This window comes from Dendrobium catenatum, unplaced genomic scaffold (assembly GCF_001605985.2).
Source record: "Dendrobium catenatum unplaced genomic scaffold, ASM160598v2 original_scaffold_51051, whole genome shotgun sequence".
NCBI classification, from domain to species: domain Eukaryota; kingdom Viridiplantae; phylum Streptophyta; class Magnoliopsida; order Asparagales; family Orchidaceae; genus Dendrobium; species Dendrobium catenatum.
Genome location: NW_021369505.1, coordinates 54,856 through 80,995, shown reverse-complemented (window position 1 = coordinate 80,995; position 26,140 = coordinate 54,856). Strand labels below are relative to the sequence as shown.

Here is a 26,140-nt window from a genome sequence, read left to right as displayed (position 1 = left end):
ATGGGCATATGATAGTGTTTGCACATATTTGATCAAGTTTTTTTGTATAGATGAGAAATCATAAACAATTCCAAATGTCTTTTGGAAGAAACATGATCCAGTTAACATTTCGGAGAAACATGAGCCAGTTAAAATTTCTAATGAATGGAGTGATCATAGGGAAAGTAAGAGCAAAAAGGCATCTGGCTTTAGACATGATTTTCAGCAAAATGATTTCAAAAAAATGAGAAGAAGAGAGAGAATAATATGAAGAAGAAGAAGGGGAAGGCACTCACAGTGAGAAAGGGCTGGCCGGTCGAGGTTGGTCTTCGTGTGAGAAGAGTCACGACGCTCGGCGATTCGCTCCACACGAAGAGACACAGACGCGGGGCACGATTCATAATTAGGGTTTGAAAGAAGAGAGGAAGAGAGCCGATTGGGAATTGGGGATTTAATTACCGGGCGGGGCTTTAGCTGCAGTTTAAATCAGTGTAAATTGCACCGGTTAAATCGGTGCAAATTGTTGCAATTTATACTGTTTAAAACCAGTGCAAAGGAGTTTTAGAAGTGGTTTTAAAACCGCTCCTAAGGACCGATGCAAAATAATCTATTTTTTGGTAGTGTCATGCTAAACTCCCAAAACCAGCATGAAGTCACCAAGACTATGTTGAACACATTAGTAGCTCTAAGAGCTCAACCAATTAGGGTTGTCAAAATCAGGTCACGGGTCAGATTCGGGCCAAACTCGAAAATGTTGACCCGACCGGCTTTTGGTTCGGGTCAACCCGAACCCGACTCGCCAAGTGAGTCCCTTTCATTGTTGTTCGACTTCGCTAGTTCGTTGTTCGCTCTTGGACAATGTTTTCTCCCCCTTGAATCGGAAGTAACGACATGTTGATCGGAAGCATCAAAGCAAGTAAGCAATGATGGGAATTTGCCGCTACCTCATCGGCTCCTTCGTTGTTGTTCAACTTTATTCCTTGGACGACATTCTTTTCTCCTCGGATTAGAAGTTACAACATTTTAATCGGAAGCATCGAAGCAAGTAAGCAACGATGGGAGTTCGTCGCTGCCTCTTCGGCTCCTTCATTGTTGTTCGACTTTGCTCCTTGGATGGCGTTCTCTTCCCATCGGATCGGAAGTTACAACATATTGATCGGAAGCAACGATGGGTCGACGGGAATTCACTTGCTGTGAAGTAGTTGCCGCCTCGCCTGCTCTTTCGTTGTTGTTCGACTTAGCTCCTTGGACGACGTTCCCTTCTGGTCGGATCAGAAGTTACAACATTTTGATCGGAAGCAATGACGGGAGTTCGCTTGCTGAGTCACTGTGAATGTCTTATATCCTTGTTGTTCTACTTTGCTCCTTTGGACGACGTTCGCTTCCAGTCGGATCGTAAGCTACATTTATCGGAAGCACCGAAGCAACGATGGGAGTTTGCTCGCTGTGAAGATCTTTCTCTATTTCATGTGCCTCTTCGGCCTAATCCCTTATATACGCCGATCCGGGTCAAAATCGGGTCATTATTTTTTTTCTGGGTCAACCAGAACCCGACTCGAAATTTGAAATGGGTTGCAAATCAGGACCTAAACCCGACCCGTTTTGGGTTCGGGTTGACCCAAACCCGAAATATTCGTGTCGGGTTTTCAGGTCGTGTCCAATATTGACACCCCTGCAACCAATCTCCAAAGCTATTCATTGGCATTCATCCAATCCACTCAGCAACTTCATATACTTATGATTTCAATCAAGTATCAATACATATTTTTATATATTTCGGCCACACACCTCATGTATTTTTATAACAAGAAGTTATTTTTTTAATTGTGTTGCTTAAATATAACTTTCTTGCAATTCAAATCTTGACCTATATATATAAATATGGGTCAAAGAGAACACCTCACATATAAAGTCATTTGTATTCAAGTCTTATACTTTTCATAATCTAATAAAATTATGTAAATTTTCTCTTTAAATTCTCCCTTTTTTCCTTTCCGTTGTCTGTTTCTCTTGTTGTTCTTATTAATAAGAGGGGTGGAACCAGCCTCTCTTTTGAGGGTGGATAAAATATAATTTTACGTATGAATTTGAGCAATTGTATTTGTAGACGCCTTGACGGTGGTCAAAATAATTAAAATGTTTATTCTTCTAAGAAAGAAATTAAGGCGGGCAATTGCCTATCCTAAGTTCTTCTTATTTCTACCCATATTAATTAAATTAAGGTGTTAAAAAAATAAAAAGAAAAAAAGAAAAAAATAGATAATAATAATAATTAGATTAAGGTGTTACCTACGATCATATTACATTTTAACAGTAATAATATAAATCTTCAACCTGCGATAGGCATCTGTTTATTGCTCAAGGCATGCCCACACACTTACAACCTAAATGTTCTTCGACGAAGAAGCTATCAATACAATATCATGTAAATATTACTAAGAAAATCAAATTTAAAGGAGCTTGATCAATTGATTGAGCTGATGAAAGAGGATGGATTTGGCGGAATGGGAACCTCAACTGCACCTTCCAACATCTGCAGCACCTTCTTCATTGAAGGTCTCATCGACGGCTCTTCCTGAATGCACCAAATTGCCACTGCCACGAATCTCTCAAGCCTTCTATGGTCAGTAATGGCGTCTTCATCATATTGCACCAACACTTCCAGCTTCCTTTCAGTGTAGCGGTCATACGCCCAATCTGTGAGTATTAGCCTCTCATCATCGACAAAATCTTTCTCAACATTCTTCCTACAACAAACAATCTCCAACAACACAACACCAAAACTGTATACATCCACCTTTGATGTGATGGGCTTATCCTTGAACCACTCTGGCGCAACATAGCCCTTTGTCCCTCTTATACTTGTTTTTGTCCTTGTCTGATCTGTCTGCAGAAGTTTAGCTAATCCAAAATCAGATATCCTTGCTGTTATATACTCATCAAGCAATATGTTCTGAGGTTTTATATCACAATGGATGATCTGGTTTTTGCATTCATCATGCAAATATGATAGACCTCTAGCTACTCCATAAGCAATTTGAACTCTTTTTTCCCACCTTGGCTTTTCTGTCTGAAAGAGATAGCTTGCCAAGGTTCCATTGCTCATGAACTCATATACCAGAAGTCGATGAGACCCCTCATCACAAAATCCAATAAGTTGCACAAGATTTCTGTGATGGGTTCGGCCAATTATAGTTAACTCTGTTATGAATTCCTTCTCACCATGATGTTCCATTCCATTTAGCTTCTTCACGGCAACTGGTACTTCTCCTAGTGATACGAGCACCCCTTTGTAAACTGAACCAAACGAACCTTTACCTAGTTCCTCGTTGAACTTGTTAGTGGCCTTCTCCAAAGCCATGTAACTGAAGGCATGCAGGTTTGATTTTATTGTCTTGGACTTTGTTTTCATTTCAGCTACTCGTCTGCGCTTCCATAATAAGAGAAGAATTACAGATGCAATTGAAATGAAGTTGATGAGAATTGAGCCACCAAGAATAGCTGAGAGAGAAATAACTACCGTAGTTTTATTATCCTTTTTGTTGCCTATAGTAAAATTATGGGAGGCATTCAAAGCCACCTTACTTATCTTGAAGATAACTATCTCTCCATTGTTCTGATCTATCCTCCCATTCGACATTGGCATCTTCTTTTTCCAGCAATTTCCACTCCCAAACACAGCAACTGAACACCTACAGTCCTCCAGGCAAGCTTTTTTGCATCCATCTTCCTCCATTGGTGCCAATTGCTCATAATCTCCATTTGGCCAGTCAACATTGTACTTTTCCACCATTTCAAAGTCAGCTGGGTCGTACAGCTCACAACTTGGTGCTTCAAAGTCTGGCCTGCAACCCTGGTTAATGATATCATCTGGATCCAATGGAGTGTAGTGGTCTGGACACAAGCAGCTCGGTTTATCTCCATTGATGCTACAATAACTATTAAATCCACATGCCCCACTTCCTCCGTTACCCATCGTGAGATCCGTGCATATATCTCTAGGCACAAAATCCATGGCTAACCAAGAATTCTGAGAACTGCCATTAGTATTTGTACCAGGCTTCTTGTATTTGTATTGCCTGAAAACGCCATCAAAATCAAGCGTTGCTCTCTGGTAGAGATTAGCTACTGAGCCGAAGTTGGTGGTTGTGACATTGTAGAGGTTGGTGTTGTTTTGGACTACGTTCACACCATAATTCGGATTAAAAAAAACCCTGTCATCTGTGATCTGATCAGTGTTGTTACTAATCCAGTACCGTTCATAGGCTTGCTCAGTTGGGAAGCCAATGGTGTTCAAGACCAAATTTCCATCTGGCAGGAGGCGTAACTGGAACCTCCCGTTGGAGTAGTCGTTTAGCCTGGAAGAACGACGGGAGGATAGCTTTCCTCCTTGCCTGATCATCTGTGTGGGGAGAATGGTGTCGGTGGGATTGTCAAAGCTCTGCCAGGCATAGGTGTTTGAAGCGCTGGCAAGTACAAGGTTTCCAGTGTCCAGCATAGCTCCATTAGTGACGATATTACTTCCCGGGTCAGCGAACCAAACCTCTTGGCCTGTGTTGTTCAGAAGGGAGAGCCTACCAGAACTCGTGAGCTCTACGCGAGACCCTTCCTGCACCACGGCAGCGTTATCAACGGTGTTAGCAGACCACACGACAGTATTCGATGGTAGCTTGGCAAACCAAATGGCAAGCAAGAAGAGGCCTGGTTCGAGTGGGAGAAACCCAAAGGCAAAGTCGCCGGACGGTGAGAGTGCCCATATTGAGTTACTGTTTGCTTGGGGAGAGAGAGAGGAGCCTAAAGTTATGTTGGGACTGCTTTGAGCCGTAGAAGCAAAAGTGAGGATGAAGAAAAACAGAATAATATGGAGGAGGAGAAGGGTAGCAGAGGTGGCATCCATTAATGCTTCCTTCTCTTAGGTTAGATGGAGAAGGGAAGTTTGTGTATATAGAATTGAAGGCTGGAAAAGTCATTGGAGAAGACTTGAGGAGTCAAGGTCTGGCTAAGACTTTGTCAACAAACCCTCTTTCCTCCTCATTTCTCATAAAAAAGAAATTTTGACAGGTTAACATATGACTTTCGTGCTAGGGTGCTTATCTGATACGTAAGGGAGATGTCCACTTGAATGGCGTATTCGAAGCGTAAAAGAGTAGCTGAGATGAAACAATGAAGAATAAGAAGAGTATGTACACAGTAGAGAAGTAAAGTTTATTAGATCATTGATTCCTCTTCGGTTCACTCTTGCCCGTGAGCTCCTAGTGAACTTCCATCACTCTTATATGAATAGAAATGAGTGATTTGATTGGAATTAATGTTCGAGCATATTTCTTATAAAAATGAAATAACATGCATATTTCTCAAATTTCAAATATTATGGGGCAAATAAAGTCAATTTTCTATTTTATAATGAACATTACATAAGAAAATAAGTCGCAAATTATTTTACATTTATGTTACAATAAATTTAAGGGGAATTCGCATACATACCTCATAATTTTTTTGTATTTAATGTTATGTGTGGAATCTGATTGTGTTGATCAATCGGATTGTTCTTTTGCCTCGGACCTCAAGTTTCTCGTGTACGCTAGGGGGTGCGAGCGGTTTACCTCATGCTTGGGTTCGGGTGTTTTCCACAAAAAAAAAAAAGCCTATATAATGCATTGGCATTGTGTACCCAGACGCGTCGACACTACGTATCTCAGTGCCTCGGGGCTGAACGATAGAGCGCAGAGCGTCGTAGAAACATGGATACGGCACTGCATCGGATCAATACAAAGGTTCAAGCGGTGCAACCCTTCAAATTGGCACTGCAACGCTGTGAGACGGATTTGATGATTTTTTTTCTAGTTTTTCTAAAGAGTTACATCTTTTGGGGTTATTTTACTTGGGTTTCTCTTGTATTTTGATAGTGTATATATTGAGAACGGTGCATGTGAAAAGAGAAGGAGAATGAGAGAGAAGAGAGATCTATACTTATTTATCCCAATTTTCTTAGTGAATTTCTTGGTGTGGAGTGGCTCGATAGATTTTTTTTCCTATTTTAAGTTGCTTTTTTACTTTCTTGCTTGTTTCCTTATTGTGGTGTTTAATCCTCCTCATATTCAATCACCCCAACATTTATATATTTAACATTTTAATTTTTATAGTTACTTATATAATGCTTTACTGTCTCAACCACATCAATTATTAAGCATGAAAAAAATATATTTTAGTTCATAAAAGTTGATATTAGTGGCACTTTCATGTAATTTAAATTTTTGAATGTTATGTAACTTAATATTAAAATATAGGTGTTAAATTAATAAATACATCATAATAGTCTCGTATGTATCCATATCCTCACAATTTTGATGACTTTAAACTCATCTTGATAAAAAAAAAAAAGTGGTCATGATATTTGATCCAGTTTTTTCCCAAAAGATTGGATGATTTTGTAATAAAAAATTTAAAACTTTCTAATATCAAAGAAAAACAATTAGAATATTCTAATCACTTTTTGGTTAGATTGAATTTTAGGTTTCGTTTGGGGCTATTTTCTTAATGTTTTTTTAAAGTAGTTTTTTAGTTTTTTTTTTTTTTTGAATTAAAAATTTTTATAAAAAAATGATTTAAAAAGCGGTAAAAAAGTCATCCGAAACAGGGGTGGCTAGCAGATTGCGGCGGCCGGCGGTGCCTAGCAGCAGGTGGTGGTCAAACAAGCTTGTGGTATAAATGATTTTCACTCAAAATTAGAGGAATTTGATTTACTTAAATTATGTTTATATATTTTACTTTGCATCATTTTGTATTCTAATCAAATACCTAAATTTGTAAAACACCAGCACTTGAAATACTTTACATCATAAAGTAATTCAACCAAATAGCGCCTAAGTAAAATGAAAACAATATAAAGTGCTATAATGATGATGGATGGTGGTAGAAATCAACGAGTGGCGTTTGACTATGATGTCCGAGGGATTTGACAGCAACAATAGAGGCAACTTATTGTGGAAAAAGACAACAACATCAAGCATTTGTTCCACTACGTGGGGTCGGCTACATGAATCCTTTTTCGCCATTGTATCCGGTTAAAAGTCAAATTCTCATCTCTGCTGTGGAAAAGAATTCAATAAAAAATGAATAAGTTCGGAATGATTAAAAAAATGGACTGCGAAGTAAGAATTAATGAAATTCATCCAAATTTTACTTTGTATTCTTTTTTAATAAAATCAAACAAAAAAAATTTAATCATCTCATCTATATAAAAGTAGCTCTTACAGTCATTTAGCATTTTAATATTTTTTTATTTATAAGCTAAAAGAAATAAGAATTATGAAATTAAAGCATGTGGATGATTTTTTATTATTATTTTTTAAAATAAATTTTTAATATTAAATTTTTTAATTCAAAATTCTTAAAAAAAAAAAATATGTTTCAAAAAACAATAAGAAAATCTTCCCAAACGAAGCCTTTGATTTTGGAAAATTTCAATGTAGTATGAATTCCCGCTTCTTCTTTGGTTGGTTTACGGCTCTGTGGCTTTCGCGCTTTCGTCTCAGAATGAATCGAACGTCGGGCTGCGGTGGAAACATCGGAGATCGGAATGCGGATTCTTCGGCCATTTCCGGTTCTCTATGTTCCTTCTTTTACCTTCTTGTTTTTACTACAATCGCAGTGTTTCGGTTGATGGCGAAATTAGAACGATGGCCTTGCTAAGGGTAAACCCTAATTTCTTCAGATTTTTATAAGGCACGAATGCCTTACGATATTGGTGATTTTGTTGGAAGGTATGAAGGTGATCGATTTCGATCACTGGTAGCTTTTTTCAGCTGAACCGACCTCGATGATTTTTCCATGTAGCAATTGGATTTTATTTTAGAATCACTTCTTTCCTCAATCCCCCTGCTAGTCGAAAAGTGTTGATCAAACATAGGAGGCAAGAAGAGATTAATCTTTTCAATCAGCAACTCCCTTCGTTATTGGAGTTAGACTGTTTGTTGAAATAACTGATATTATGGTTTGCCAAAGTTGAGTAGGATGGTTCTATTACATTCCGTGGGAGATAATTTTCAATTATTCTTGTTTGGATTAAACGTATTTGATGTGTTTTTCCACCATGCCATGCATCTTGTTTCTTCTAGATTCAGACCTATTAGAAATATCCCAGTTGAACTAACGAGCGGAAAAATCCATTTGGGATTTTCTTTAATTTGTACAGGTGGTGGAGTCTGCATGATGAGTACTTCCTGGAAACAGGAGCAGCACCCATCTTTCATCGACTTCATTTCATCATTCCTCCATTCAAATTCATATCGGCTTAACTTTCTTCAGATAGCCCCTGTATTTACATATCTTGTCTTTCTTTTGATTTGATCTCAACTTCACCACTCAAAATAATGGATGCCATGTAGGATTTTATATTCAACAACGGAGGAACATCTGTTGCTTTCATATTCATTACAAATTGGGATTGTGATGATTCCTCTTCTGTCTTTAGCAGGTTGATCATAGCTACCTTTCTTTAGGTTCATTCAAAGTGTTCCATTAACAGTATTCTAACAATGCAGGGTTACGACTCTGAAAAGACAGTTCAGGCATCTTTATGTTGTTGTTTCTGTACCGACTAAGGAGCAAAATGATTCTTTTAACGGCTCATACTTCAAGTGGGTATCTCAACCTTATACTTCATTAAGCGTATTTGCAACAGTTTAGGTCTCCAACCGAACTCCAAACACATGAATGACATCGCTCGCGAGCTCCAGCTGAACTGCAAAACTCCCGGTATTTTGTTGCGGGTGAACAGTGCAACGTCAATATTGGCGTTACACTATTCACATGCATTATTTTTTTGTGTCTGCCGGATTTGCCGAAGAAATGTGCGAAGGAGAAAAACGATTACCTGGGTGCAAAATGGAGTTCGATTGGAGATGAATCACGCCATTTTTTTGTTACACTGTATTTTGGAGTGAAAAATGAGATTTTCAGTTGGAGATGCCCTTATACTAAATGTTATAAATGTTTGTGAAATTGAGGCATGCCATGGAGATTGGTAACCCGACGTTTGTGCCAGTTAGTGATCCAGAGATGGGTTTTGAGAAGATTGTAAAGATTGCTCATGCTCGTGGTGGTATGTTTTTAACAGTTAACTTTCAAAAATTTCAATCAATTTTTCTTAGGCTGCTAACAACTACATGTTAACAGTATGTAAGCGACAAGATGTCATATCCATGATGAAGCTTGAAGTACGTTGAATTTAAATGTATTTCACACTTTATCTGTTATAGAATTTTGTGTGTGAATGATGATTGTTCTTGGTTTGCCAAGCGTAAGCGATCAGTTGAGCAAACGGAATGCTTACTGAGAGTCATCACCTCCATACCTGGAATAGATAACCATGATGCAAATGCGGTAATCCATCATATTTTGCTGCCATTATACCTTTTACAATATATTGTGTGCATCTTCAACGATCGAACAAGTTTCCAAGCTAATTCTCAAGCTTTTGAAAGCTGAAATCTGGCACTTGTGGTTGATTTGCATTCTATGTAATAATTAGCGACTTTGGGCGTTTAATTTGCCTCAAGTGACCAATCCTTGCACATAATTTCTATTTTTGTACTCTTGCCCTGGTGCCCCTCGCCCCTCAACCCATTGTTCTAAGGCTTCGTTTGGGACGGCTTTGTTACTGCTTTTTAAAGCAGCTTTCTAGTAAAAAATTAATCTTAATATTAATGACCATTCCGCATCATCATACTTGACGTGTCTTGTATTACGCTTTGCTCTATATATAGTTGTAACTCTGTAACAAATACCGTATATACTATTATCTTTTCCGTTCTCTGTTCTAGATCTCTTCTCCCTGTTCGTTGCTTGGTTGCTATTTCTACATGGTATCAGAGCTGCCATGGCAGATCGAGAATCAACAACATCCCTCCCTTCTTCTTCCTCAACTCTCTCAAACTCTTCCTCCCACCTCACTATTCCACCTTCCCTCAAATTATTGATTTCTAACATCAAGAATCTCGTTCCCTACCCACTAACCTCCGACTCCTATGCGATCTGGCGGCTCCAGTTGCTCCAGCATTTTATGGCGAACAGATTCCCCGAACATCTTACCGGCGACACTCTGCCTCCCTCCGATCTTGCCAGCTCCGACTACAAGACTTGGCAACTAATAGACAACAATCTCATTTCGGCATTATTCTCAACAATATCAACTCCGATTCTTCCGTATGTGATCTCTGCTACCACCGCCCATGAGATTTGGTCCGTTCTTGAACACAGACTTCAACCCACGAACCGTTCTCGAACGCAGACTTCAACCCACGAACCGTTCTCAAGTTATCCAACTCAAGAACAAACTTCACAATATCAAGATGAAAAACTCTTCTATGCAACAATATCTAGCTCAAATCAAGACGATCGTCGACAGCATCGCTGCCTTCGGTTCTCAAATCGACACGGAGGATATGATCCACTACATCCTCAATGGCTTACCCTCTACCTACAACCCCTTCAAATCTACAATTCGCACAGCTCTTCAACCCATAGATCTCGACACTCTTTACTCCCTTTTTTGCAGCGAGGAGATCAACATTCAACAAGAACAACTTCAAGACTCCAACACCTCTCACGACCCAGTCGCTCTTTACACGCACAATGATAATACCTCCAAGGGTCGGGGTCAGCGGCGCTCCTTCAAAGGAAAGAATACATTCTTTCGTCCTTCCTGCAAATTCTTCTGCTCAAACTTCCCAATCCTCTTCTGAACGTCCAGTCTGCCAAATCTGTGGAAAATTGGGGCACGTCGCTATCAATTGCTGGCATCGGTGCAACTTCAAGTATGCTCCGACTATTCCTTGGAACCCCTGTGCGCTTCTAACCCGATCTCCCTCCCACGCTACGCAAGACTGGGTTCTTGATTCAGGAGCTACTACCCATCTCACTCCTGACAACACCAATCTGCATCACTCGGACTCGTATTTTGGCTCGGACTCCGTCTCCACCGCCAATAGAAGTTCCTTGCCTATTCAGAATTTTGGATAGGGCCTGCTACCCTTACTGGATACAACTCGTAAGCTTCGTCTAAACAATCTGCTTCACGTTCCTTCTCTCACGCACACTTATCTCTGTCTCCAAACTCACCTCTGATAATTTTGTTTCTATTTCCTTTGACGCTAACGGTTTTGTGATTAAGGATCTCAAGGACAATCAGCCTCTTATTTTTGGTCATCTGCATAATGGTCTTTATCAGCTTCGCTTACCCTCCGCTAGACCCAAGATTGCTCTTGAAGCCACCGCTCTATCTTCACAAATCTGGCATGCCAGACTCGGACATCCTCATCACCGATTTCTTTCTGTTCTTGCCAATAGATTCTCTGAAATTTCTTCTGTTTCTACTACATTTTTTTGTATGTCTTGTAATATGGCAAAAAGTCACAAATTACCTTTCAATAAAAGCTCTACAATTTCTTCTTCACCTTTCAATTTGATACACTCTAACTTCTGGGGACTTGCTCCTCAAGAATCGTTAGCTGGTTTTAAATATTATTTTGTGTTCATTGACGATTTCTCATGATTTTTCTGGATTTACTTAATGCATTCCAAACAGGAAACCTATGCGAAATTTAAGCACTTATGCAATCTCATTCGGACCCAATTCAATCTAACACCTCGTTTATTTAGATCCGATGGTGGCGGTGAATTCACCAGCCATAACTTCACAAATTTCCTTCATGAACGTGGCATCACTCATCAAATAAGCTGCCCTCATACACCTGAACGAAATGGCACCGCCGAACGTAAGCACAGGCACCTTCTTGACCTTACCCGCACTCTTATGCACGCTGCCAATCTTTCTATCACTTTCTGGGCGGACGCGCTTACTACAACAAATTATCTTATAAATCCCCTTCCCTCCAAAACCATCTTCTTTCAAATTCCTTACCAAAGACTTCACGGCACCCAACCTACTTACTCTCATCTTCGCATTTTCGGATGTCTCTGCTTTCCTTGGATGCATCCCTACGTCACCGACAAGCTCTCTCATCGTTCCCAGGAATGTAATTTCTTGGGTTACTCTTCGGCTCACAAAGGTTATAGGTGCTACAATCCCCTAACTTGTAAAACCATCATCTCTCGGCACACTGTCTTTCACGAGCACATTTTTCCTTTCAAAGTCTCTCAAACGTCTCCTACCTGTAAGTCTACGGCTAACATTCAATACACCAACCCCTCGCTTCTTATTCCATCCTCCTATCCACTCCCCTACCTGCTTCTCCAACTCAATCCGTCACTCCAATTCCAGCACCCTATCCTCCCTCTTCTACATCCACATCCAATAATTCCTATCATCCCACTTCAGTCTCCATTTCACACAGCAGACAAATTCCCTCCACCCTTCTTCCCACTCACAAAATGCAGACTCATCTCAAATCGGAAATCACCAAACCAAAGCATATCTTCACGCTCTCAGCCACTACGAAAACCCATATCACTCCTACCACTTATTCCCAAGCCGCAAAATTCTCACATTGGCATAAAGCAATGACCAATGAGATTCAAGCCCTTCACCGACAACACCATTGGTCCCTCGTTCCTCCCCCTCTTAACAAACCAATTCTCGGATGTAAATGGACATTTAAAATAAAATGTCTACCAAACGGCCAAATAGATCGCTATAAAGCTCGTCTAGTCTCTCAAGGATACAATCAACAACTTGGTATCAACTACACAGAAACTTTTAGTCCTGTTACAAAAATGCCAACGATTCAAGTTCTGCTCACCTTAGCTCTTCACCGCAACTAGCCAATGCTTCAACTTGATGTGTCTAACGCCTTCCTTCACGACGAACTTCAAGACGATGTTTACATGCGGCAACAACCGGGCTTTGTCGATGATCATTCACCAAATTCAGTTTGCAAACTTCACAAATCAATATACGATCTCAAACAGGCTCTTCGTCAATGGTTCCAGACCTTCACCAACTTTCTTCTCACTCTCGGCCTCGGGTTCAGTCGTTCCGATCCTTCTCTGCTTTTATTTCAACGCAATAACATTCAAATTTACATAATAATTTATGTTGATGATATTCTTGTCACAGGAAACGATGAATCTAAAATTCAATCACTCCTCAACAAACTGCAATCCAAGTTTTCTCTAAAACAATTGGGTCAAATATCTCTATTTCTCGGTATACAGATTTCCCGCACCTCTACGGGCTTCTTCCTCATTAAATCCCATTACGCAGCCAAGCTCCTTCAATCTGTCAGTTTTGCCGACTGCAAACCTGCTCAAACTCCCATCACACCTAAGACCAACTACGACTCAAGCTCTGCTCAACCTTTCAGCGATCCAAACCTCTACCGAAAAATAGCAGGATCACTTCAATATCTCTCTATCACTCGACCTGACATTGCGTTCGCTACTAATTATGTTTGTCAACATATATAGGATCCAACGACTCAAGATTTTCAAGCACTCAAAAGAATTCTCCGCTACCTCAAAGGCACACTATCCTTCGGTCTTCCCTTATCCATTGGCGACTTTCAACTACAAACTTACGCTGATGCAGATTGGGCATCAAACTCGACCGACCGAAAATCCATTTCCTGTTTTTGCACCTTCCTAGGCAACAACCTCATCTCATGGTTTGTTAAAAAGCAAGTCACTGTCGCCAAATCCTCCATGAAAGCTGAGTATCGGTTATTATGCTCCGCTACCTCAGATATACTATGGCTTCGTCGTCTTGTTCAAGAGCTTCAAATCCACTAGCACTCCCCCACGGTTCTCCACTGCGACAATATCTCTACCATCGCCTTGGCAAACAACCGGTCTTTCATGCGAGAACAAAACATATTGAGATCGATTATCATTTCATACGTCATCATCTCAACTCGGGAGAACTCAAGATCGCTCACATCAACTCCGCCAACCAAATCACTGACATTCTTACCATACCCTTTTTTACAGCTCGATTCAATGAACTACGAAACAAACTAACCATTTGCTCTATGAATGCTTAGTTTGAAGGGTCATATTAATGACCTTTCCACGTCATCATACTTGACGTGTCTTGTATTACTCTTTGCTCTATATATAGTTGTAACTCTGTAACCAATACCGTATATACTATTACCTTTTCCAATCTCTGTTCTACATCTCTTCTCCCTATTCGTTGCTTGGTTACTCTTTCTACACTTAAAGCCGTCCCAAATGAAGCCTAAGTCTCACAATTCATGAATATGAATATCATGTAAAATTTGCTTTGCTTATAAGGTTTGACTAAGGCTTCGTTTGAGATGGTTTTTTTTTTTTTGCTTTTTAAACTTTGTTTTAAGAAGCAATAAAAAATCCGTCCCAAACGAAGCCTAAATGTCATCATTCCATATTAAAATAACACCTATGTATCCATGTTACTTTGTGCAAGCATTTGCATTCGAGCAATCATTTTGCTAAGAATCTCCTCATTACTTGAAGAGTATTGTTCCATTTTTTTAGCTTGCAGGTGCCATAGGTTCTATTGAGACAATTTCTAAAGCTTCCAAGGCATCTATTTTGGAAAATACTGACCTTTCTGTGGATAAAGCTGAAAGAATTTATAGATTTTTTAGAGATCCAAACTATTATCTCGGTCCAAAAATCAATTAGCTGCAAAGTTACGAGCTTCATTCATGTACAGATCTGCAGTTAATTCCATTTAGAAACACTATCATTTGATTTTTTTTTTTTTCAGCTTCTAGTGATGCACTTTGAGGGAAAATATATGGGTTGATTGCAAGATTTATTCTACATGTTGATGTTCTTCAGTTTGCCACTGATGATTTCGAGTGAAGTAATTCTATTTGTATGTTAGTATCAGTTTCTACCAAGTTCAACATGCATGATTCAATTGAATCCATAGTGATGGTGTTTGATGATTGTGAATGTTGTTTATGTATCTTTAGAAGATCGACATGGTAGAAATTTGCGACCGTGAATGTGACTCCAGTGCCTTCGATGAACAAAGAGTAGTAGGATTTTGATTGGGTGAATCCAAACTTAACAAGAGGTTAGAAAAATTTCTAGTGCCATTAACATGTTGCTTGTTTAAGTCCATAAATAGATTTGTGTGTATAGCAAATGAGTTTTTCTCCTTGTAGATTGAATTCCCCTTTACTATTATATCTTGGCGGAAAGTTTCATTTTGACTTTCTCAAAAGCGGTTGCCATGGAGGAAGACGTTATTAAATGTTTTGTTGACTTAGGTTTCGTTTAGGATAACTTTTGTACTGTTTTTTAAAATGACTTTTTTGTACAAAAAATTTAAATTCAAGAAATTTTTGTGCTAAAAAGCTGCTTTAGAAAGCATGAAGAAACCTGTCCCAAACTAATAGAACATATATATAAATATGTTAAATAAATAAGATAGGTTGTACACATGTATCTTTTACATTGGTCTGTTTAAACCTCTTGTATCTATATATAGGATGTACCTAGGCATATTATGATAAGGCTGAATAATACATTTCTTTCATTTTCTCCACTCTGTCTCTTCTCCTGTACGGATGAGTTCTTGTGCCGTGTAAAGAAGATAACTTCTTTATGGTATCAGAGTGGGGGGAGAAGAAACATCAGCCATGAACAGTTCTTTATCATCTCAAACCAGTGATCAAATGGAACAAGTAACGCAAGAAGAAGTTACTATTCCATCATCGCTGAAATTCATAGTTTCCAATCTCAAGAATATCGTCCCCATTCCTCTATCCGCTGATAATTACAGTATATGGAGATCGCAAATCATCAAACTTCTGAGGGCCAACAGGTTTGAAAAATTTCTTGATCCTCTGTTTTCACCTCCAAACCAATTCTTGACCAAAGCAGATGGATCTACCGCACCTAATGTCCTCTACAATCAATGGATTCTCACCGACCAAAACCTTGCCGCCGCCATTTGCTCCACCATATTTGCGTCCATTCTCCCATACATTGTGAATCTTGAATCCACCTCCACCATATGGCATACTCTTGAAGTTAGATTTCCATCATCGAATCGTTCTAGAGTAATCCAATTAAAGAACGATCTTCATCACATTTCTATGAAAACCGCAATGACGCAATATTTGTCTGATATCAAATCCCTTGTCGATCAAATTGCGTATGCTGGCTCATCAATAGATACAGAGGACATAATCCTCTACATCTTGAACGGGTTGCCAGCATCATTTCAAGCGTTCAAAACTGCAATCAGAACCATGATCACGCCGATAAGCCTCGATCAACTATACCCACTTCTTCTCAGCGAAGAAATAAACATAGCTGCAGAAAATGCGAGGTCTAGCGTGCCATCAGATCCCACTCTTGCTCTTTATACGCAAAGGGGTCGCGACAAAAGAACCAGAGGAAGAAATTACAACCGAGGATCATCGTCCTCAAGAACCGCTCCAGATCAAACCTCCATCTGTCAAATATGCAATAAAAGAGGTCATTCAACGTCATCTTGTTGGCACAGACTCAACGTATACGTTCCGCAAACAACCAATACCAACAATCGGGCAATGGTTGCAGCGTCCGATTCAGCCACCAACAATAACTGGTTTCTTGACTCAGGAGCATCCGCCCATCTAACCAACTCCCTTGACAATCTGTCAATTGCCAGTCCGTATCAAGGTTCCGACTCTATTACTATAGGAGATGGCAGATCGATGTCCATCGCCAACTCCGGTACAGGTTCGTTACCCATCCCGGCACGTAAGTTAACTCTAGATCAGATTCTCCACATTCCTGAACTCAAATATAATCTCCTATCCATTTCCAAACTTACACGGGATAACAATATTTCAATTACGTTCGAGCCTAATGGTTTTTGCTTGAAGGATATCAAGACTCAGGAGACACTGCTTCGAGGGCCTTGCCGTGATGGACTGTATCCCGTCCAACATGTCCAACACCGCTCTCCAACAACGGCGCTTACGGCCGCTTCCACTACGATGGATATTTGGCACAACAGACTTGGCCACCCGCATTTTAGAACACTCACTCGTATTGCAAATTGTAATCCGGAACTTAAAATTCTTACTCATCAGTTTTTCTGTACTAAATGCGTTTTAGCTAAATCACACAAATTAGTTTTTGATAATTCTGTAAATCGCCGCAGCGATATTCTTGATTTGGTGCACTCCGATGTATGGGGTCCATCACCAGTTGTCTCGAATCAAGGATACAAATATTACGTGATCTTTGTCGACGATCACTCTCGATTTACATGGTTATATCCTCTTATGCAAAAATCGGACGTTGCTAATACGTTTATTCAATTTAAGAAGTACATTGAAAAACTAACTGTGAAATCTATTAAATGTTTAAGAACCGACGGCGGACTGGAATACAACAATCAATATCTCACAGATTTTTTGAAGAATAATGGCATCTCTCACCAGATGTCGTGCCCTTATACCCCGGAACAGAACGGGACATCTGAGCGTAAACATAGACACATTTTGGAAACAACTCGTTCACTTCTTATTACTGCGTCTGTTCCAACTCATTACTGGCCGGATGCCATGATCACCGCCACATACCTTATAAACCGCATGCCTTCTCCGGCTACCAACAACATATCCCCTTTTGAAAGCATATTTCATTATAAACCAGAATACAAACATTTAAAGACCTTTGGCTGTGAGTGCTATCCACTCCTTCCATCGCAACTTCGCAACAAACTCCAACCAAAGTCTCAATCCTGCGTTTTCCTCGGGTATTCTGAAACTTATAAAGGTTATAAATGCTTGAACACTCAATCTAACAAAATTTTCATGTCCAGGCATACAATGTTTAATGAGCACAGGTTCCCGTTCTCGTCTCAACATAGCTCCTCTGCTTCTACGGATGAGTCCAGCTCTCCATTTCTTCTTCAACCAGTCTCAGCAGGGCAACCGTCAACTACCACGAATCCAGCTCATAACAACCATCCTGAGTTGCCTCATTCTACTACTGCCCATCAAAACAACTCATCCCAGGATACCTCACAGTGTAATACATTCACGTCATTACCCACCTCCTATTCTAATCCTAGAAGTCTCCCTACCGCAGCAACTCCACCATCCAGCAACAACACTGTGAATGACATTCCTTGCCATCACATGATAACCAGAAAACAAACTGGATCCCTGAAACCCAAGATACAAATGAATCTCATCCATGCTCAACAATCTCCTCAGCTAGAAGTAACTCCTCACACATACACTGAAGCAGCAAAACACGTTCAATGGCGACAAGCCATGGCATCAGAATTTTTTGCCCTACAACAGCAGGGAACCTGGACGCTAACTCCGCTACCACCTAACACAAGCATATTAGGATGCAAATGGACATTCAGGATAAAACACCATGCCGATGGTTCAGTCGCTCGCTACAAATCCAGGCTTGTCGCTCAAGACAATCATCAGGAACACGGAATCGACTACAACGAAACATTTAGCCCCGTAGCTAAGTTACCAACTATCCGTATTCTTCTTACTATTGCTTTATATAACAATTGGCCTGTACAACAGCTTGACGTAGCAAATGCGTTCTTACACGGTGACTTGTCGGAAACCATCTACATAGAGCAACCTAAAGGCTTCGAAGACTCCTCAAATCCAAATCACGTATGCAGACTCAACAAAGCCATTTACGGTCTCAAACAAGCTCCCCGTCAGTGGTACAACACATTTACAACTCACCTCATCTCTCTCGGTTTCACACACAGTAAATCCGACCCGTCTCTGTTAATATACAATCAATCTCAAGTAAGTATGTTCCTACTCATTTATGTAGACGATATTTTAATCACAGGTAACAATCAAGATGCCATTGCCAAGCTTCTTGAGCAACTCAATACCAAATTTTCTATGAAAAACTTAGGCATTGCTAGTTCCTTTCTTGGCATTCAAATTCATACGTCACCTGCTCGGTATTTTCTATCTCAAACGCCTTATGCAATGTCTATAATTCAACAGGCACATATGCAAAACTGCAAATCCCTCGCAAATCCCAATTGCACGAAAGCACCAACGGAACAGCCAGCTGATGAGTTTCTCTCCGATCCTGTCATCTACCGAAGAATCACATGCTCTTTGCAATACCTAACATTGACTCGGCCAGACATCTCATATACCATCAATCTCTTGTCCCAGCTATGCACGCTCCGCTTCCGTCCCATGTTGCCATGCTCAAAAGACTTCTACGATACATTAAAGGGACAACCGCCTATGGAATCCCGATCACCAGGAGTACACTTGTTCTTCGATCGTTCTCCGACGCTGACTGGGCAGGGGATCCTCTGTCTAGAAAATGACTTCCGGCTATTGCTCGTTCTTGGGAGAGACTCTCATTTCCTGGACTGTTAAAAAGCAACATACGGTTGCTCGCTCCTCTACCGAGTCGGAATACGGGGCGTTAGCATCTCTAACCGCGGACATCATCTGGCTCAGAAGAATTTTAACTGACTTCGGTATCTCTTCAGATCAACCGACAGACATGTTTTGCGATAATACATCGGCCATTGCACTTGCTAACAACCTGTCTTTCACGCACGTACCAAGCATCGAGATCGATCAAAGATTCGTCCGAGATCACATCCAAAAGAACAATATTCGACTTCTACCTATTAGCACAATAGATCAAATAGCATATATCTTTACTAAACCTATTTCAACCAATCGGTTTCAACAACTTCGAACCAAATTGACGATTACTACGAATCATCAGTTTGAAGGGGGATAATAGAACATATATATAAATATTTTAAATAAATAAGATAGGTTGTGCACCTGTATCTTTTACATTGGTCTGTTTAAACCTCTTGTATCTATATATAGGATGTACCTAGGCATATTATGATAAGGCTGAATAATACATTTCTTTCATTTTCTCCACTATCTGTCTCTTCTCCTGTACGCATGAGTTCTTGTGCCGTGTAAAGAAGATAACTTCTTTACAAACGAAGCCTTAATATCTAATTGTGACTAGCAGTGAGGGCAAAATGATTTTAACGATCACCATTAGGTGACGGGTAAGAAAGTATCAATAAAATTTGCTGTGCGTGTAGCCTTTGGTGATGAGTTAATCAAAGTCATATTTTATTTTATAAACCCATTTACATCCTGCAATATGCTTTCATGGAGCAACAATGTGATATACTTAGTTTTATTAACTTCAAGGGCACTTAGGATTTATAGCAAATTCTTATTATTATTAAATGAATTTAGAAATGAATATTGAAATTAAAATATATACATCTATAACCATTGGAATGTGATATTTTTATTTTAATACTCATAAAAATATATTTTTTAAATGTATTTTATTTTTTATTTGCTTAAGAAGAAATTAAAAACTTAATTTTGGATGTGTTTCAAGAAAAATTGTGAGCTTGAAATCAATAATAGTTTTCAATTATTGTCAATTAAATAATAAACTTAAAAACCATCAATGTTTTTCAGAACTAGATTTCTAAATTTAAATCAATCAAATGAGATCTTATATGAAAATAAAATCATCATTTTTATTATCAAATTCAAGTCTATGATTATGTTATCAATTTATTATTTATTACGTGTCTTTTAGAATATGTCTGTTTTTAATTATATATTTTTCAGCAAATTTAAAATATAAATTTTTTATTTTTTGTTTTTGAGAATATGCATAGGTAATGTCTATTATTTTTAATAGATGATATTCTCATAGAACATTTTGGTAAATAATTGTCAAAGTTGTACATAACTTATTTGACGTAATTAAATGACATATTTGTGCATTGTATCTTAAGTTATCATTTTTAAAAGGAAATAAATAAATTATTTGTTAGAAGAATAGTAAAATAGTTTATATTTTTATTTTAAATAAATTATTTATTTTTAGAATTTTATTAATATGTAGTTATTGTATGTGCAATTAAACTAGTATATATGTATAACTATGGTATTATAGTTGGATTTTATACTTTTAAGATTGTATAAATATTTGCATATATAAATAAAAAAATGTATAGGTGATACAAAAGTTTTTATGTGAAAAAATTGGAAAATGGGTAATATTGTGTAAAGATAAGATGATGTTGGATTTTTGGAGGAATTCTTGAATGCAAGAGAGAAGGAAAGGGAGAAGGGAGGAGAGGGACGGAGGGATGACATAAATTACTAAAATAAAAAAAAATTAAATGGCTTGAATTTTTCTAGGTCAAATATTACGTGATTTCATAATATAAAATTCATGTGACATGATAATTCTTATATGGAGTTTTTTTTTTCAAGAAAAATTTATATGGAGTTAACACTGAGATAAAATGAACTAACTTGGAACAAACTAAGCTCATGTTGGAATCGATTTTTATTTTAAATAAACAAATTTGTATGTAGTTTTAAGTTTCGAATATAATAATAGGCCCAAATACGTTTTTAAAATAAAAAGAGACGACCGAGATGCTATCAGGCCGTTAATCTCTTAGAAATAACGAAATTCTGCCAGTCCAGAAGATGTTGGATTCTAAGTAGTGGGCCAAACCCTGAAAGCCCGGCCTGGCTTATAAGTGGACCCCACGCACTATTAGTCAATCAATTCACTCAGCTATGATTGATGGGCCGAAGCTCACACGCTACGGGCAACGTGATCTCCGGTCATTTCCCATTTAAGGTCGCCGATGCCAGCATGACGTCATCCTTTTCTATCAAATGACGAAAATGCCATCAGCAATCAAATCAACGAACGCTATTCCTATCCGTCGATTGCCAGGCAGTTTCTCTCTCTACATGCAGCAGTGCGTCAAATAACACGTGGCAGTGTAGGGACACGTGGCATTTCCCTTGCCGTAGATCTTGAGCTGGATTGACCTGATCGAGATATTGCAGCGCCACCGACTTCTAGCCTAGTTAGTAAATGGCTTTAACGTCAACGATAATGACTCGTTCTAAAAATAAATAAGGGCCAATTTTAAAAATAAACAGTTAATCATTAATTAGTAATTAAATGAACGAAAAAAAAAAAAAAAAGAACTCATCAAACAGGCGACTTACCTTATTCGGCATAAGAAGGGACTTTTATAAATCCCCAGTCCAATGAACTAATCATATTTTTTATTTAAAAAAAATAATAAATGAAAGCATCAATCAATCAATTCTATGCATTTGTTGACGAAAAATGATTTTACAATTTTACAACATAGGTTTGTGAATTTAATATGCATTGAGCTGTAAAATTGTAGTGAGTTGTCACATTATATGATATTAGGGGTGTAAACGAGTTGAGTTTATATCCTCATCGAGCTCGGCTCGTTACATGGAAAGCGAGCTCGAACTCGAGCTCGTCTAACTGTAAACGAGTTCGAGCCGGCTCGACAGTCATGGGCGGGAATTTTTAAATTTATGCGGGATTTTTAAAAGTTTGAAAAATTAGGCGGGATTTTTAAAACTTAGATAAAATTTAAAAAATATATATGAAATGTTTAACATTTAAATAAAAATTAGATGATTATTATTGTTTTTATATTTATATTTAATAAATAAAATAAAACTATTTTAGAAATATAAATATTTATTCGAGCCGGCTCGCGAGCTCACGAGCCGAGCCGGCTCAAGCTCGAGCTCGACTCGCGAGCCCATAAATGAGTCGAGCTCGAGCCGGCTCGGCTCGGCTCACTTACACCCCTATATGAGATGTAAAATTGTTGGGAGTAGCCATATTCTATGAACTGTAAATTTGTTTTATCAAATTAATGTGAATTATTAATTCATATTTGAAGGGATGTGTTGTCATGACATATGGATAGTAATAATAAATCTCATTACTTGATTTTGTTTATTCTATTCACATCATTTAGCTATTATTCTCATGCTATATAAGTTATAGATGTAAAGCTATTTTGGATTAGTATGATCTATTCTTTGAAGCCTTAAGTTCTTTTTGCAAGAGTTGTGTCACTTCTTATACATTACTCAGCAATGTATTCGTCTGTATTAGATAAGATTCAAAGTATCCCCACGAAGCTGATTATTCAAGAGGGAAGCATTCAATTTAAAGAATGTTTGGCCCTCCTATTGATGAGAGCCTTGAAGCAAAGACAAAATCTAAAGAATTTTTTCGGTGTGTTATGCATTTATGGAGCGAAGATGGAGATTAATTATTGTGACATACGCATAATGAAGTTACGAAAATAAAGTTGTCAAGGGCAGGTGATGATCTTAGAGATGTGAGTTGAAGATATTTACAGCATAGGTTCATAAAACATGATGAACATTTGATTTCGCAAGACTTTCTAAAGAGCCAAATTCGTGAAATCGAGCAAGACAGAGAAGATTCGGTTGAGGTGGTCGTTAAAAGTTCAATAGTCGATGTAGATCATTATATTATATACCATAAATTGTATCATGTATTTGATGAGTTCTTGTTAAAATCCTATAAGAAGCTGATGAGAGATGTTGTGCAAGGAAAGAAGTTTTTGAATGAAGCGGATTGGCAGTTTATTCAGCAAGAGTTTGAGTACAATTTCAAATATTATCCAACTCAAATATACCTTCAAGCTTGTCTGCATATACTGGTTAGGAATATGTAACATTATGCTATTGTGCTAGTGTTATCTAAATTTATTAGATTTATTTTGTCTTATATAGTCATGCTCGTGTTATGTTTTTTTTTTTTACTTTGTATTTAGAAGTTTTTTTGAATCAACGTTAATTTTTTGTGATTTGAAAAGTATTGGTAAGTAGTTTTAAATAAATTATTTAACTTCAATTTAGAATTAAACATATGTGAATCTACATTATGGCATAACCAATAGGCCCTTTGGAGCCTAAATCAAGTTCTAATCAATTTCAGACCTCCCTGTATTCACCCCTATCAATCAATGGGTCTAAATGACAAGGTTGGCCAAGTCAATCTTTGACTTGGTCAATCCAAGCCTTAATGGGTTATTTGACCCATTTAAGACCCATTAGAGCCCAAATCAGTTTTGCAGGCATTAAAACTCACCCATGGCTCAATCCACTGATTTGCATGATCTATTTGGCTGGGTTGACCATGTCAACCATTGACTTGGTCGACCCAAGCCTTAGATGGGTCAATATGACCTATTTAAACCCATTAAGACCATTAAATTTAATGGCTCCTTAATGGTTCTAATTCAAAACTACAGCCTAAATGATAGATTTCCCCTCCTAATTCCATCTTGATTTGATCATAGCCGTCCACTAATACCCTAGTGCTATAAATAGGAAAATTTAGGGTTGATTAAGGGTTTTTTTTCTAGCTCTCTCTCCAAGATCCCCCAGGCCGAGATTTTTGGTGTGCGAGCTCCCCTCACCTTCCCCCACCCTTCCAAGTAGAGCCCTGTCGGTCAAGGCCGCCGCCGACGAGATCTCCGGCAAGTCGAGCATATTTTCCTCCCAAAGCTCCTACACGACGATCCAAGGCGAATCGAGGCTCGGGATCAACTAGGAACTTGTACGAGGACAATCTACAAGCTCAACCGTGTCGATAATTTGAAGATCAGATGGTAAAATCTCTCAAAGTCCATTAGAATAGTTCACATAGCTTCGAATTAAATAGCTTTTTGTAAAGTGCTTTATAGGACGTTCCAAACATCCCCCATGATTTCTGTTCATGTCTAGGACTTGTGTTTAAAATTTTGTGAAATTTGGTTGAGTATCGATGGAGAACGAAGAAAAAAAATCCCATTAGGGTTTCGGCCCTGTTCCGCCTGCGTGATGGACGGATATGGAGCTGTTGAATTCGCGATCAACAGCCTAGATCGCATTGTACAAGCCCTCGGATCCGCCTCTCTGCCCGCTCGGTTGTTGGATTGAGTCATTTGGCCCAATCAGGACCGTCCAATCGAGAAGGCAGAAGATCGGGCGGTGTACGTGGAGGCTCCGACCTACGTGGATGAGTGAGTCGTGATTGCGGCATCATCGCTGCAATCATTGGTCGGCGGTGCAATCATTGATTGCACCGCCAACCAATGATTGGTCGCGGTCTCGTTGGCCAATTCAACCTCGCCATGTGTCGGCCATCGGTTATTTCGAGTTTAAATGAATTTAAAATTGATTTAAAATCTGATTTTCTTCCTAAAAATATTAAAAAATAATTATTCATCCAAAATTTATGCATAATACCTCGTTTTGCTCGTATTTTCATCTCATACATTTTAAAATTAATTACAAATGAAATATTATGTTTATTTTGAAATATTTAAAAACAGTAAAATCCTTATTTTTTATTATTATTTAAATTGTTATTTTAATATAATTATTATTATATTATTATTTTAATCATAATTATTACTTTTAAATTATTGGTTGTTGTTTTGTTATTATTACTAAATTATTACTATTATTATTCTATTTTAAATATTAATATTTTGAAATTATCTTAAAATAGCTTTTATTTTATTAAAACTTTGATAAATCATAACTTTCTCGTTTTAAATCGGATTTTGATGTGCCATATCTTGATTTTTTTTTTGAAAAATATGTACTTTTATTTAAAAATATTTTCAAATAGAAAATTTACTTGTCTTGATAGATTTATGTTCATGTCTATTTATTGTATTATTTAGTTATTATTTAAATGATTATTATTATAATAATTATTTTAAAACTAAAAATTATTTTAAAACACTTTTGAAACCCCGTTAGGGTAGCCAGTGAATCTCCCCTATAGTTATCTTCTATGAATTGATTTACTTTTAATTACACTATTTCCTAAAATCTATATATTTATAAGTTTTTTTAATTATTTTGAAATTATTTATACTTTAAATCCTCATTTTGGGAGATCCACTATCATTAAAATTTTAAATATAGATTGTGCATGTGAAAAGCAATCATGGGGGAGTGGATTAGTGGATGGTTGTGTTCCAATCATTCACTAATCCCATCATTAGGTGCATTTACTTTTATTTATCGTAGTTTGCATGTGTAGGATGCACCACCTCTTAGTTTAGGCTCTCCTAAATCTAAGAACATGATGTGTTTACTTTGTTTGTGTATCCCTACATTGTTACCTTGAGGGTTAGACAAAACTTCACTCTAAATCACTACAACGTAATGACACTTTAAGGACAACAACTAATGACCCGTCTAGCGAACTTAGAAAAATTCTATGAGGTAGGATAGATCACTGATTGACATGAAAATTTCAACATTTAAACTTAGTGACATCTAAAATATCTCAG

The 26,140-nt window shown here is 38.1% G+C and overlaps 2 protein-coding genes across 3 annotated transcripts; one reads left to right on the top strand and one right to left on the bottom strand.

The window, feature by feature from the left end:
* Positions 1–2,281: 2,281 nt before the first annotated feature.
* Positions 2,282–4,878, bottom strand: LOC110116064 (G-type lectin S-receptor-like serine/threonine-protein kinase LECRK3). Its single transcript, XM_020849509.2, has one exon. The coding sequence runs from the start codon at positions 4,874–4,876 to the stop codon at positions 2,444–2,446; it is 2,433 nt and encodes an 810-aa protein (XP_020705168.1). The 5' UTR covers positions 4,877–4,878; the 3' UTR covers positions 2,282–2,443.
* A 2,537-nt stretch (positions 4,879–7,415) lies between these two features.
* On the top strand, positions 7,416–14,911 carry LOC110116042 (protein PARTING DANCERS). Of its 2 annotated transcripts, XM_020849483.2 has the most exons (8): positions 7,416–7,582; positions 8,174–8,295; positions 8,367–8,455; positions 8,523–8,618; positions 8,988–9,082; positions 9,157–9,197; positions 9,280–9,363; positions 14,455–14,911. In XM_020849483.2, exons 1-8 carry the CDS (start codon positions 7,453–7,455, stop codon positions 14,602–14,604), a joined length of 807 nt encoding a protein of 268 aa, XP_020705142.2. In that variant the 5' UTR covers positions 7,416–7,452; the 3' UTR covers positions 14,605–14,911. The 2 variants fall into 2 exon arrangements, with proteins under 2 accessions (XP_020705142.2, XP_020705141.1); XM_020849482.2 differs by having other exon boundaries at positions 7,441–8,295; positions 14,455–14,858.
* The last annotated feature ends 11,229 nt before the right edge of the window (positions 14,912–26,140 follow it).

What these genes read in the sequence shown, in the direction of transcription:
- LOC110116064 (XM_020849509.2), bottom strand. Translation starts at nt 4,876, where the DNA reads ATGGATGCCACCTCTGCTACCCTTCTCCTCCTCCATATTATTCTGTTT.
- LOC110116042 (XM_020849482.2), top strand. Translation starts at nt 7,993, where the DNA reads ATGGTTCTATTACATTCCGTGGGAGATAATTTTCAATTATTCTTGTTT. An exon ending in TTTAACGGCTCATACTTCAA is followed by an intron (nt 8,619 to 8,987) that starts GTGGGTATCTCA and finishes TGTGAAATTGAG; the next exon opens with GCATGCCATGGAGATTGGTA. An exon ending in ATAACCATGATGCAAATGCG is followed by an intron (nt 9,364 to 14,454) that starts GTAATCCATCAT and finishes CCATTTTTTTAG; the next exon opens with CTTGCAGGTGCCATAGGTTC.